The 13,305-nt window shown below is 42.2% G+C and overlaps 1 protein-coding gene across 1 annotated transcript in view; it reads right to left on the minus strand.

Moving 5' to 3' along the window:
* Positions 1-237: 237 nt before the first annotated feature.
* CIMIP4 (ciliary microtubule inner protein 4) overlaps positions 238-13,305 on the minus strand; it is a 960,512-nt gene continuing 947,444 nt past the window's right edge. The window contains exon 10 of the mRNA XM_069653007.1: positions 238-1,497. Within this exon, the coding sequence (XP_069509108.1) occupies positions 1,190-1,497 (308 nt within the window). The 3' untranslated portion in view covers positions 238-1,189. The remainder of the gene's footprint in view (positions 1,498-13,305) is intronic.

Below are 13,305 nucleotides of genomic sequence, written 5' to 3' on the forward strand. Positions count from 1 at the left end.
TAACACACGTGTTATCAAACATGACCTTTCATCAATTAACAAACCCCACATCCATTTGTTTGGCTTTTGCCCCGTCCATTGCCTCACCCTGTTGGGGCCACTTTATTCTGCATAAGACATGTAGCATAGAACAGAGGCTCTCGACATTTTTCTCTCTTTTTAAACACTTACCCCCAATTCCCCAATAAACAAATCAAAATCTTGTTTTTCAACTTAATTTTAAAAGAATGCTAACAATTCTTATTTTTTCTATTTTAATTCAGATTAAAATTAGGAAAATGTATGTTGAAACCAATACAATTGCTTGCTCTCCATTTGGTTTTCAAGATAGTTGTGGGATGCAGGAATAACCTTTAGAGGCTTCGGTGTGCTAACAGTTTTATGAGGCTGTGTGTAGCAATGAATAGGAATCAATATTCACGGATCCTATATCACATACTATATAGGCTATGATGCCCCGTAGATCTATAAATAGAAGGTGTTATCACCAAGGTCTGACCACATTTGCTCAACTACCACTGTAACCTGCAGTGCATGCATATCTCTGCAACATGCACCTTGACCCACACAATGTTACCAGCTTGCCAGAAAGGCCTAAGTTTTACCAAAATACATATAATGAAATAGTGGCTGACATGTACAAATAATGGATGCACCTTTCATCTAACATATCCCAAATCTGAACGGTTCCATGTAATAATGTCCCTGCAAAAATGTACCTTCACAAAAAATCGCTGTTTTTTGCGGAGACGTTATTACATTGAACATGCGGGGGACACCCCTGCAACCAGTTTAAAAAATATATATATTTTATTTGTTTTAAATGGGAGCAGGTGACATCCCCGCAACCCATCGCCATACATAATTTCACCATTTCCCGGTGACATTATGTATGGGGACATTATTATCGGATACCATCTGAACTTACAATCAATCTCATTTTTTCCTGCATTATTGTTCAGTGAGGGTGGTGGGCGCACACTTTTTCGTGCCAAGGGTGCAAATGGGAACTGTCTACTGAATTACATAGATGACAAAGTAACTTGATCCTGTGAATAGAGGAAGTGGGATAATTGGAAAGCATTTAGCATGAGCCTGAAACTACTTTTCAGGTTCTTTGCCCCAAATCTCGGTCTACTCCCACCACCCTTACTCGCTCACGTCGGCATCTAAGGCAGGGATGGCCCATCTAAACAGTTTGGGTGGGGTGGTCATAAAAGTCCCAGAAGTTGTCGTCGTCCGCAGTGGACAGATTTCTGCTGTTGGTGGGATCAGTATACTGCCCTCCTGTTGATAAGGGGATAGGTCTTTCAGTCTGTTTTTTGCGTTTTGGTGCAGCTGGCCTTTTCTCAGTCTTCTTCGGAGCGACTGGTGGTGGCTTCCGGAGTGCTGGTCTGTGGCCGTCAGTTGTCCTGGTTGGCTGGCGTAGGGTGCCCAAGCATTGCTGCAAGTCCTGGTTAAGGCTGGTGTGTGCCAATAAGGTTTGTCTCCAGAGACCTTAAAACAATATCAGAGGTGGCATCATTTTATGAAAATACCAGTACACAACCCATTCCACCCACAAGAATGAGAGTTTACAACACACTTCTTCATAGAAGCAGGAGTGCACCAAATATGTCACACCAAACACCATAGAGAAGGGGTCTGCCACCGTTAGCTCTCCAGATGTTTTAGACAGTTTCTATTAGGCCCAGCCAGCATAGTCAATGGTAAAGGATCATGGGATTTGTAGTCCAAAAAATCTGGAGATCCACAGGTTGAAGACCCAAGTCATGGAGCAAAAGAGAGCATCAAACTCTGTTGCCTCCTGCTTGACTGTCCTGCCGGCCATGTTGAATGAAAGTAGAATGTTGAGGAATGCTGCAAGCAGGTGCGGCTCAGAGCATGTTGTGAGAGTGCTCTGAATGTTTATTCTCAGTGAATGGGAGTTGGGGGCTGAGCTGGGATGAATGCGGTGCTTGGTGGGCGTTTCCTTGCCCCAGATGTATTAACTGACTAAAGTAAAAGTGCAGCTTGCCTCCTGAGTCATGATCCTGGCACCCGTGAACTTCACATCCAAAGCTGGTTACGAGTTTCACAAAGGCCGTGGTGTGTGCAGTGGGGGCATCTGCTTAGAGTGAGGCAGCATCCATTATTACACATGTCGGAAAAATAAAAAAGACATGTTAACTTTGTACCTGGATCCAAATCAGTGCTTACACTGGCCCCGCAATTTGTCAGAAAGAAATGGGGTGCAGACGTACACTAGTAGAAATGAGTGATGAAGGTCACAACCTCCGAGCAGGGCTCAATTTAATAACCATCAACTGAGAAAAGTGAACCTAATGCACCCTACACACCCTTCAGAGCAACAGACATCATGTGTAGAATCTGCATCCCTTCAAGAATTTGCATGGATATTGCAATTGGAAATCCAGTATTAGCGCTATGCCCCAAGAGAGTAAACAGCGAGGAACAGCTGCACAATTGGAACATCTCTCATTTCAGGCCACAATGTATATGATATATATTCTGAACACCCAGCGTCACAAATGAAGAACATTATTAGGATAGCCTGTGGGTTACAATACACATGGACAAGGCTCCCTCAAAGGTACACAGAGTCACCCACTCTCTTTTCTGATAAGCAAAGTGCTGTCTGAAAAGTAAAGCCCTGTGGGCCCTGTGCACTGCGTGAAGAAGTGTTAATTTTGGCATGTTGTGGGAGCTGTTCTTGGATATAAATGCTATTTTTGTATTTTTTTTTTTATTAATGTTGTCTTGGCTGGATATAGACCAACCTTTCAACATAAAAAATGTATAAAAAATGTACAATTTGCAATTTTAAAGGAATATTTACAATTTTCAATTTCCAATTTGAGACTAAACATTTTTTTTTTTAGTATGTCACCGATATATATCAAATTATAAAAAGAACAGAAATCAACAGTTGCCATTTCTCATAATCGAGTATTTAACTCATAAAAACCTTCCCCAACTAAATTACAATTACAATCTATAACACACTGTGTCCCTTTGCATCAGATTTTATCTTGTTCTGGGAAACATCCTTCAAATTTAAACTGAACAGATACTTTACAACTGCGTAAATAACGGAATTCCTATTTGCATGGAACAAACAATTCCACAGGTATTGTGGAGATGTGTCTATGTGATCCTCAAAATAGCACTTAAAGTATAAGATCCTTCGAGATCTTAATTCATGACAATATGTTATCAAGTGATATAAAGTTTCATTCTCTTGATGGCAATATCGGCACAATAGATCTGACATAGACACCATTTTGCGTCTGCACAATATTTCTACAGTGGGCCATAAGTTTACTCTGAAGCGTAAAAAATCTGCACAGTGCTGAGGGTTCGGTGATTCTAGATATTAAATAAAGTTTTTATACTTCAAACATTGCTCCCGTGTTTTTATCCAATCGTGTCCCCACCATTTCTTTTTTTCGCTTTCTCCGGAATAGTTTTGAACAGAGTGATAGATATATCTGCATCATGATTTTTAAAACTTCAGATCTCCATAAACTAGGAAATGTATAATTAGACATTTGCAAATAGGGAGAAAATATCAAAAATAACCCATTATCAACTTAATTCTGAATACACTTCCGATACAGTGCACAGAGTTTCCATTTATAAATTGCAAACCTAGCTCGTATCTAAGTATAGCAATGGGTTCTGACATGTGTAGATGTAATACTTTCTTCCAGTATTGACTTTCAATATTAGTCCAAAAAGAATATGGTTTCCACTTCTTTGTTTCAGCTGCGTAGAGCAAGATGGGGGCCACCTTCTGCTTGTAATAAGTCATTATTGGACTTACCGAAAATGTGCATTATGTACTGTCAATAATTTTCGTTTGGGAGATGGCCGACGATAGTTTGTTTTTTATGTTATCATCATATGGTTTGTCATTTGAATGGTTATTGACAACTACTCCCAAATACGTATACTGAGATCCCACTTGTATTTTGCTACTCTGTAAGTGCCAGATATTATTGGTCATTCGTTTTTTACTGGGACCAAATTGAATTATTTGGGTTTTAGTTGTATTGATAGTAATACAATTTGTCTGAGCATATTTGTGTAGAGCTTTCAACATCACCAGCAGCCCTTTTGGAGTTTTGGAGAGCAAGATCATATCATCTGCATACAGTAAACATTTTATTGAAGAGCCTTGCAAACTTGGCGAGTCAGTTATGAGATCTTTAAAGTGAGCATCAACTTCAGAAATAAAAAAATTAAATAACGCGGACGCCAGTAGGCAGCCCTGCTTGAGTCCACGATTGGTAGTTATTGCATTGGATAGAAGACCATCACGACTCGAACGGATTTGTATGCTGGTATCTATGTGCAATTCATATATCCACTTTAAGATCTGCCATGGACAATTTAAAGGCATTAACTTTTTGAAGAGCATCTCTCTGGGCACGGAATCAAACGCTGTTCGAAAGTCTATAAATGGGCTGCTTGCGTTGTTTGGCATGTTCAAGATTGATCGCTGTGCCCAGCCCTGGAATGAAACCCATTTGAAAAGGATCCCTCAAACACTGAACAGTTAGCCATTTATTGAATTCGGCTAAAATGAGGCAGGCAAAGATTTTTCCAGGGCAATCTAGCAAGGCTATGGGACGATAAGATCTTGGGTCTGACCTGGGACCTTTTTTGAAAATCGGCAGAATGATGGATTTCTTCCATGAGGAAGGAATATTGCCAGATCGCATGATATGTGTATACATTTCATACAATATTGCAGCCCAGACTTGCAGATTCTTTTTTAACATGCAATTGTGTAAGCCATCAGGCCCACAGGCTCGGATTGACTGAGTTTAGAAATACAGTGTAATATGTCCTCTTTATCGAATAGAAATTATGACTGCGGTTTATAACCTCAAGATTGAATCGTAACTGAGGAAAGGGAGTCCAATAGATATAGTCATGAAGTCGCCCCAGATCTTATCTAGTATAGGATTGTTTTGAGCTGGGGCCTGAGTCTTATGTAAGGCTTCATTCAGTAATGCCCAGATGCCAACCGACGATTTAATGAATATTTGAGTGAGCATCTGATTGCCATCTTGTTGGTATGGGATTGATCCCCTACCACGCAACCAATTTTTATAAACTTATTTAAGGTGTTAAGTTTGAGGGGTTCTTGTGACCAAAGATTCACTTTTGACAGATTTCAGATATTTTGTCGTAATTGTATTTTTTTATCTTTTACCATGGCATGGAGAGGCCTGTGACTGTATTGTCCATCGGACAGCCTTTTCTGCTTAATAATTTGCATTGCAGATACATAACATCCTTCATCACTATTATTTGCATTTTGATGAATCTCAATGAGCGCTTTATGATATTTTACTAGTTGAGAGTTGTTCCATGTTACGCAATTGCCTGCATTGTTCACTATAGTGGCCACTGGATGATAATTTGGAGTTTTAGTGACAAATTGTGACGGCCAAGACCATGTAAGATGCAACTTGCTATGATCACTTTGGTTATTAGCCTTTATGACAAATGAGTCTACCATCTCGAAGAATTTGGTATCAGTATAGATAAAATCTATAGTGGCTTGTTGGAGCCCTATGCACCATGTGCTTTGTGATGGGATGTCACCCTGGACTGAGCCATTTAGAATGACATAGTTTCTGTCTGCCATTAGATTGCTCCATCTTATTTCATCAGTGGTGTTTTTATTAGTACTAATGTCTAGTATATCCAGATACAAGTCTCTACATTATCAGGGTGTAATTGATTGTCTCATTGAGTTGTGCAAGGTCATTCAAGATATTTTGGACATGATCAAAAAACATATCTGAACCCAAGTGAGATCTACCCCAATAAATGTTAATAATAGCAAAGCTATGCTGGTAGTGCTTGACTTTAACTACCTGAATATATTCAGTGGGGGATTTATACGTGGTGACAAGAAAATGTTTTGCCTTTTTGATCGCATTGAGTAAACCGGCCATTGGGCGACCTCTCAGATTAACTATGGCTGGCACTGTAGTTACATTAAAGGCATCCCATATGGGATTGATGGTAAGCCAAGTTTCTTGGAACACAATGATGGCATGATCACATAGGTCCTTACACTTTGTATTGATAAAGTGCCTATGCCCTCGTGTGTTCCAAGACAATAGTCTCACTGTATCATCTCACTTGGGTTGCTATTGTCTTGAGATTCTCACTTCACTTCACTATAAATGTTATGCTAATACCTATAATACAATGGGTGTACCTTGGCATAGGAAGATACAGCTAGCGTATGATGAAAGTACCAGAGCATTTTACATTGGTTGTTCAGTGTGCTGTGCCATTTCATTGGCCGATTATTATGTTAATTTCTATGCAGAAGTGAGACCTGTCCCTAACCAAATATCAATGCTGTAACCACGCAGACGGGCAGAGACACAAGATATACTGAGCTGATTCTATCTGAGGCTTATATAGCCCTTTCCTTGTGGCGCATGCATTATTGAATGTCTGGTCACATGGCAGTAGCTTTACTAAGTAAGTATTCATTCTACGCTATGCTGTCCTGTGCAGAGTGGGACATCTGCAAGAAAGGCAAGGTATAGTGCATTCTTGACAATCTGGGGCCTCCGTTCTGAATGAGGAAATGCACATTGTGAAGCATCTAGTCTTCTGGGTGATATCCATATTGAGTGATGGAGGGTGCACTGTTGGGACACCTATTTCAAGTGATGCAGAATGCACTCTGTGTCATGTGGACCTGTAGAGCTGTATCAGTGAAACAGAATGCTTTATTGAACACGTTCTCCGGTGAATGCATCTTTACTCACTTAGACAAAATGGATGCCGAGGCAGGTAGTCCAGTTGTGGCGTCTATATGGGGTGAGGGAAGCACCTTCCACGAAATGTAGTGCTGTGGTGGGGGTCCACTATACTGAGTGAATTATATTCCACTCTGGGACTTTAAGTAAAGTAAGGATGAAACATAGTGAATCAGGGTGGGTTCTTTGTTATCGAGTCCTGCAGGACTTCGCATTTACATTTAGCCTAGGAAACAAATATAAGTCCGTGTAATTGGGGCAGCTGACACTGGTTCTAAAACAACGTCAAATCTGTACTGGTATCACCATTAAAAAGTTTAGGTTTCAGTAATACCCTCTCCTAAAGCCACCAAATCTAGGCCCTCTTCAATTCCGACATATCAAAACATACAGCACAGATATTTTCCCCCAAACAAATACTTACTGCAGTGATCTCCGTTCATGATTTATAATCCCCACTGCCCATATCTCCCTGGGTAGTGATTGCTTTTGAACTTAATTGATGCATTGCCCACTCTAACTTGGTTCTCATCTTGGGTTCGATCATCCTAAGTGTGCAAAATGTGGAATGTCCTGTAAGTGCTATGTGTTACACTGCACATACATGGAAGCTGATGGATATCTGACAGGCCAACAAGGTGTAACCATCTGAATACGTCCCCTGGCTTGGGGTGCACCGGGTGCTGGAAGAGTGTTTTCTCCCAGATACTTTTTTGGGTGGCACCTGCAATGAGGCAAAGCATACATATTCCACCCTGCCGCTTTCACCGCATAAGTCTGAATTAATAATCGAGTGAGGAAACAAGACCTGCAATTTCTCAGGAGGTTGTTGTCAACCTAGTGGTGCATTAGGATAAGGGTAAGGATGGGAGTGAGGTAAAGAAGATCACTACTGGGAATTAATAAGGAACGAGGAGGAATGTGGTATATTGAATAAGTCTGCAGCCCGAGAAGTGGGGAGGGTGAAGGATAATGTTCTAAAAGGCACAATGCGTGACGAGTGAGAGGAAGGAGCAAGGTGTGTGGAGGACGAATTAAAGTGAGGAGGACAAGTGAGGAGCTGAAATAAGGATGTACTAAAAAGGGACTTTTTACAAACTTGGAAGGTTCACTGTCAAAACCTCAAGTCTGGTATCACCAATACAAATGAAAGTCAGACAATCTGAAAGTCGCCAGAGAGAGTTAAAAAAGCAAGCATTCCTTCACCACCATTTCCTCAACAACCAGTCAGTGTATGGAGGTAATTTCATCTAGAAACAGAGGCCTTAAATATTGTTGTTGCAGCTGTTTTTTCATCGATGGATAAAGCCGAGACAATTACCTGCTGGCTCAATGCTATTTGTCTCTATGGAGTCATTTTTAAGTGACTGACTATTGCATGGAGCCATACTGACAAGGATGATACTAATAATCCAAATATTTGGTGTTTAATATAACAATGAATTCCTGGAAATTCCAGTTTCAGAGCGCTTGGTAACATGTGTTACTAGTTACTATACTACTCTGAAGGATGAATGCTTCTCTCAGTTGGCCCAGAGGAGTATCAAACCTTCATCCGAAGGGCAACTCCCCACAGCAGAAATGCATTCACTATGTTATGTTTTAAGTTCTTGTACCGTGCACTGTTGCCACTTGCGTAGTTCCGTGGCACTCTGGCGGATCAGTAAGGCAAGAGGGTAGGGGGGCAAGTTAGCAGGACTCAGCAGGAGTAAAGAGCAATAGAGCTGTGATGTGCTAATGGCAGTTTCAGTTCGGTTGACACCGTTCACTGAGCGTAGGTGTGTTTTTCAGTTGGTAGCCGCCATGTGCTGTTGTGCGAGCTATGTGTGGTTTGTTCCATTGTTGTGGTGTAGTAAAGTGCATGCGGTTTGTTGTGCTTTAGAGGTATGGTTGTGTTTAGTTCGAAGTTTGAGAGGTGTATGCAGAAGGATGAGTTTTCTTTAGAAGGGTTGGTTAGTGGCGAAGCCTTATCCAACACCCTTTCCTCTGTCGTGTATTCTGGTGTGCTACACTTGCCCCTCCTATGTTGTGTGCAGAAGAGTGGGTCCTCAATGGGCAATACTTTCGCCTCTAGTATATTTTGGTGTGCCACAATTACCACCCCCACCTGTCCCTTGAGGTTGGGATGTGTTCCCTGTGGTCCATCAGTTCTGATCGGGCCTCCTCTCTCTCTCTTCCCTTTTTAATCTAAGGCTCTCTATCAGTGGTCCAATGAAGTTGGACCCATCTCTCTCCCCTGTTTCCCATTTGACCCTGTATAGGGAAGGGAACACCTTGGCCTCCTTCCCATTTGGACTGCTCTCTTCCTCCTTGCACTCCATTCCGGTCCGGCATACTCCCCAGTCCTTCTCCGTTGTGTGATCATTTCATAGTGAGTCAATGTTCATTTGTTTTCGTCCCGCTCAGAGTTGAAGAGCCAGGTTTTTAGACGTTTTCTGAATTTTAGGTGCTCCTTCATAGTTCGTATTTCTCTGGGGAGGGAGTTCCAAAGTTTTATGGCTAAGCAGGAGAATGCTGATCCACCAAGTTTTTTTCTCGTGTATGGTTTAGGTTCTAGGCAGATGTCGCTGGATCTGTGTGTTCTAGTCGGCTTGTAGTAGGTGATTTTCTTTTGCATGAATTCTGCCCCTAGGCCGTGGTTGCTCTGTGTGTTATGCACATAGTTTTGAAGGTGATTCGTTTTTTGACAGGGAGCCAATGTAGCCTCGTTTGCGCTGAAGTGATGTGGTGCCTTCGGGAGAGTTTGAGGAAAAGTCTGGCAGCTGCATTCTGTATACGTTGCAGTTTCTTCAGTAAAGAGTCTGGCATTCCTAGGTATAAGATGTTGGCATAGTCTATCCTGGAAATGATGTGGGAGATGATGGCCAGTATTTTGTGCGTGAAGGAGAGGAATGGTAGAATCTTTTTGGTTGTATGTAGATGGAAGCATTTCTTATATACCGTGTTTCTTACGGTTCTAAGATTAGGTCGTTGACCATTAGGATTCCAAAACATTTGCCAATTTTTGAGGGTGCTGTTGCCAGTTTTGTGGGCCATGGGATGTACTGGTTGCATCCTTGGTTAATGGTTATAATCATGATTTCCATCTTGTCCGGGTTGAGTTTGAAGTTGTTAATGTTCATCCATTGGTAGAGTTCTTTGAGAGTCTATTAGTGTTGTGTTCTCCTCTTGTTCATTGCAGATTTTGAAGATGATTTGGTTATCATCTGCGTAGTTGTAGCATGTGAAGCTGTGTCTTTTGATGAAGTTGATTAGTGGTGTCATATGGATGTTGAAGAGGAGCGGAGATGAGAAGGATCCTTGTGGTACTCCCCACGTGAAGTCCCACTGTGTAGATTTGAATGGTTTTATCCATATTGTTTCCATTCTTTGAGACAGAGATTTAATCCAGAGCAGCGCTGTGTCGCCGATCCCTATTTTTCCAGTCTAAAGTTAACAAGGATTTTATGTATAGAGCTTTCAGGCCCCCATGGAAAACAACCTGTATTTCTTGGAATCCCAATCTGAGTTGGATGCTGCTTTTCATTTTTGTATTTTGCACTCATTTAGTAGAAGGAAGAGATAATGTGATCAGATGTCCTCTACAATACATTCATTCAAATGTTTGCCATTTAAGGCCAACATTCACTTTAAGAACTGCTTCCTGGCTAACGTGGCTTTTATGTTAATAATTCCCAGCTATCATGCCTGTAAATTACATAATGCTGAGACCTGAAACTAGGTTAGAGTGAAACTACATTTTACTAGAGCAAAAAGATAGGAAAACAACCCTGAACAAAGCCTTTTTTCTGCAGCCCTGAGACTTTGCAATGTGTTACCCAATTAATTACTTAACCCATCTCCTATGGCTTTTCAAAAAGAACTAAAATGTTTTGTTTTCTGAAATATACAATTATCACTCAGCCGAAGTTGGTACTGAATTATCTACCTTGCAATGATGAAAGGTTGAGCTGGCCTTGCTGGGATTCGTACCTGTGACCTTCAGATCACACATATACTGTAGTAGTGAGCGCTCAACTCGCTAGTCTATCTTACCGGCTGTAAACAGTGAAGGAATGATAAAGAGAAGGGTGATCAGAGGTGAAGCAGATCATTTCAGGAGTAGGGTAGAAGAGGAGGAAAAAAGATAAAAGAAAGAACAGAAGAACTAGAAGAGGCAACTGAGGTTAGATGCAAGTGGAAGCCTGGGGCAGTTGGAGGAAAGAGCTTTAGGTGGAGCATTGAGGAGGTGCAGAAGAAGCAGAAGGCAAGAGAGAGGAAGGAGTAAGAGATGGTCCCCTAGCATCAAGGTTTTGGCTGCGGGTCGAGGAGTAAAGTTTGAGTTGGAAGACTACAGAAGCAAGACCCTGGTAGAGAGAGGTGGTGAGAGGCCTAGAGAGAACTCTGTAAATAAGTAAGGACTAATACCAATGGACACACATACCGATGCACAGACCTCACAGTACTGCACTACTGTTAAAAGATGCCAGCCCAAGTGCCGGCTACCCACACTCTGTACAGAACTCTGCTGCTCTCGAGTTAAGTCAGAGCTTTAAACAATATAATAAAATATATTTGGGTGGCTTACTTTCTCTTCCTATGGGTCTTGGTCTTGTTTCAAGGTTTGCACCAGCATGGCAACAACTTCAGAACCAGATAAGAAGCTCCAGTTTGGATTTGAGACCTGGGAGGATGTCTCTCCACTGTACTCTTGGTATACAAGAACACCACCAAGAGAACTATGAATACCAAAGACTGGGACTTTACTGAAAGACTGGCACAAGCGGAGTGGGGGCCCAAGAAGCCATAAGAGGAATTGTGAGACATTTTATCTTGAGTTCTATATGTTCTGTTTGGATAAACATGTGCCTATTCATCACACCTGTATTATTGTGCTAAGCTACTGGAAGAGACCAAGATCAAGGCTTAATAAGAACTGAATAGACTGCATTGCTCTGAACAATTTTGAACCTGTCAGAGACACTCATTCTTGAATTTATCTCAGAAACTGACCACATCCTGGTCAAAGGCCATCCTGGACGCAGAATAGGTTATGTTGTGGACAATCTTGGCAGTAAGAGAGTTGATTTGGTTTCCCCTGCAAGATGCCCCAATCAAGAAGTGTTAAGACAATTTTGTTACAGATGGCGTCAAAAGTGGGATCGACTGGCCATACACAGTAGGCCACTCAGCACCACATTTCAGCCAGAATGGTAGGGGAGTTTCAGGATGGTAAGTAAAAGAAGCGAGGGCACCATAAGAAGCCCTTTTACCAGCCACCAAATAGTGGACCACACGGTCTCTGTTTTTCTATGCCCACAAACCGTCCAGAAATTATACTAGCCCAGACACAGAAGACCTTCAAGCCAAATCGGGGGGACAGATGAGCCATGTGAGCCAAGCCACAGTATGATCCAAAGAGTGTTCCAGGTCTGCAATTTACCTGACTCCCAAGCCTATATGTCCAACAAGTGCTCTCTGGTGAGTTACCGCTATTTCATTTTTGCTGTCAACAAGTACTGGATGGCAGGAAGAGAGCGAGCCAAGCTCGTAACCACATGCATTCCGACTGGATGTCTCCAACAGCAACATCTATCTTCAGACCACAAATCCAGCATGACTGTGCCATGGTCCCCATGAAATCACAGGGAACCTGCTGCTACTACTCCTTAGTGCAGTCCATCCTAATAAATGAAGGGCGTGACACTGCTCCACTTCTCCCGTGAAAATGTCTTGTTCAGTGAAGATTCCAGCAAACCCAGTGAACCTGGAAAAGTAGAGAACCCTGGTCAAAATTACCCGGTTCAGAGCAAATTGGAAGAGGGAGTTTGAAGAGGCACAGCTGGCAGAGTCCCCTTGATTGGACTTGGAAGTCACTACATCCCCTGCCCCGCAGTGTGCAAAATACTGGCTTTATCCTGACTCTGCTATTGATCTACCAGAACATCTGCAGATGGGAGCCAAGGAAGACCTAGGAAATCCAGGGAGCAGCATAAGGAAGAAACAGCTCCAACGCAAGGGTATGCTGGGAGCATTGCCTCATGGAACCTTAGTGAACTGTCTGCTTAACTCCCAGGCGGTCAGCCGCCCCCCACCACAACTGATGTGCATAGGTCATAAAAGGTATTTATGGGGGAAGATTGTGCACAATGAGGTTCAACACCATCTATAAAAGCTAGCAGCAATCAGGGAGTGCCCCTCTAACCAGAAATCGGCAGAGAGAATCTCAATCCAGAGGAATTCAAGCCACACCGGAGCCCTGCCCACTGAGCAAATTAAGAGGAGCTAATGGGAGGTGATTCTTTGGAGAGCGGTTACGTGGAGGAACTCCAACCGGTGGAAAATCTGTGTTGGGGAACAGAAAAATCAGATATGCTGGTGACATTATTTGGACACAGAACACATGTACCCATCTCCTCAGGAGAGTTATCCTGACGTGGAAAGTAGAAAGGAAGACATGCCCAGGGAGGGCCCCAAACCACAACCTCACAAGAATCTGTTTCAGAGGGAACCTTTGAGAAGACCC

The sequence above is a fragment of the Ambystoma mexicanum genome, chromosome 3q (assembly GCF_040938575.1).
Source record: "Ambystoma mexicanum isolate Mex_15411 chromosome 3q, UKY_AmexF1_1, whole genome shotgun sequence".
Taxonomy (NCBI): domain Eukaryota; kingdom Metazoa; phylum Chordata; class Amphibia; order Caudata; family Ambystomatidae; genus Ambystoma; species Ambystoma mexicanum.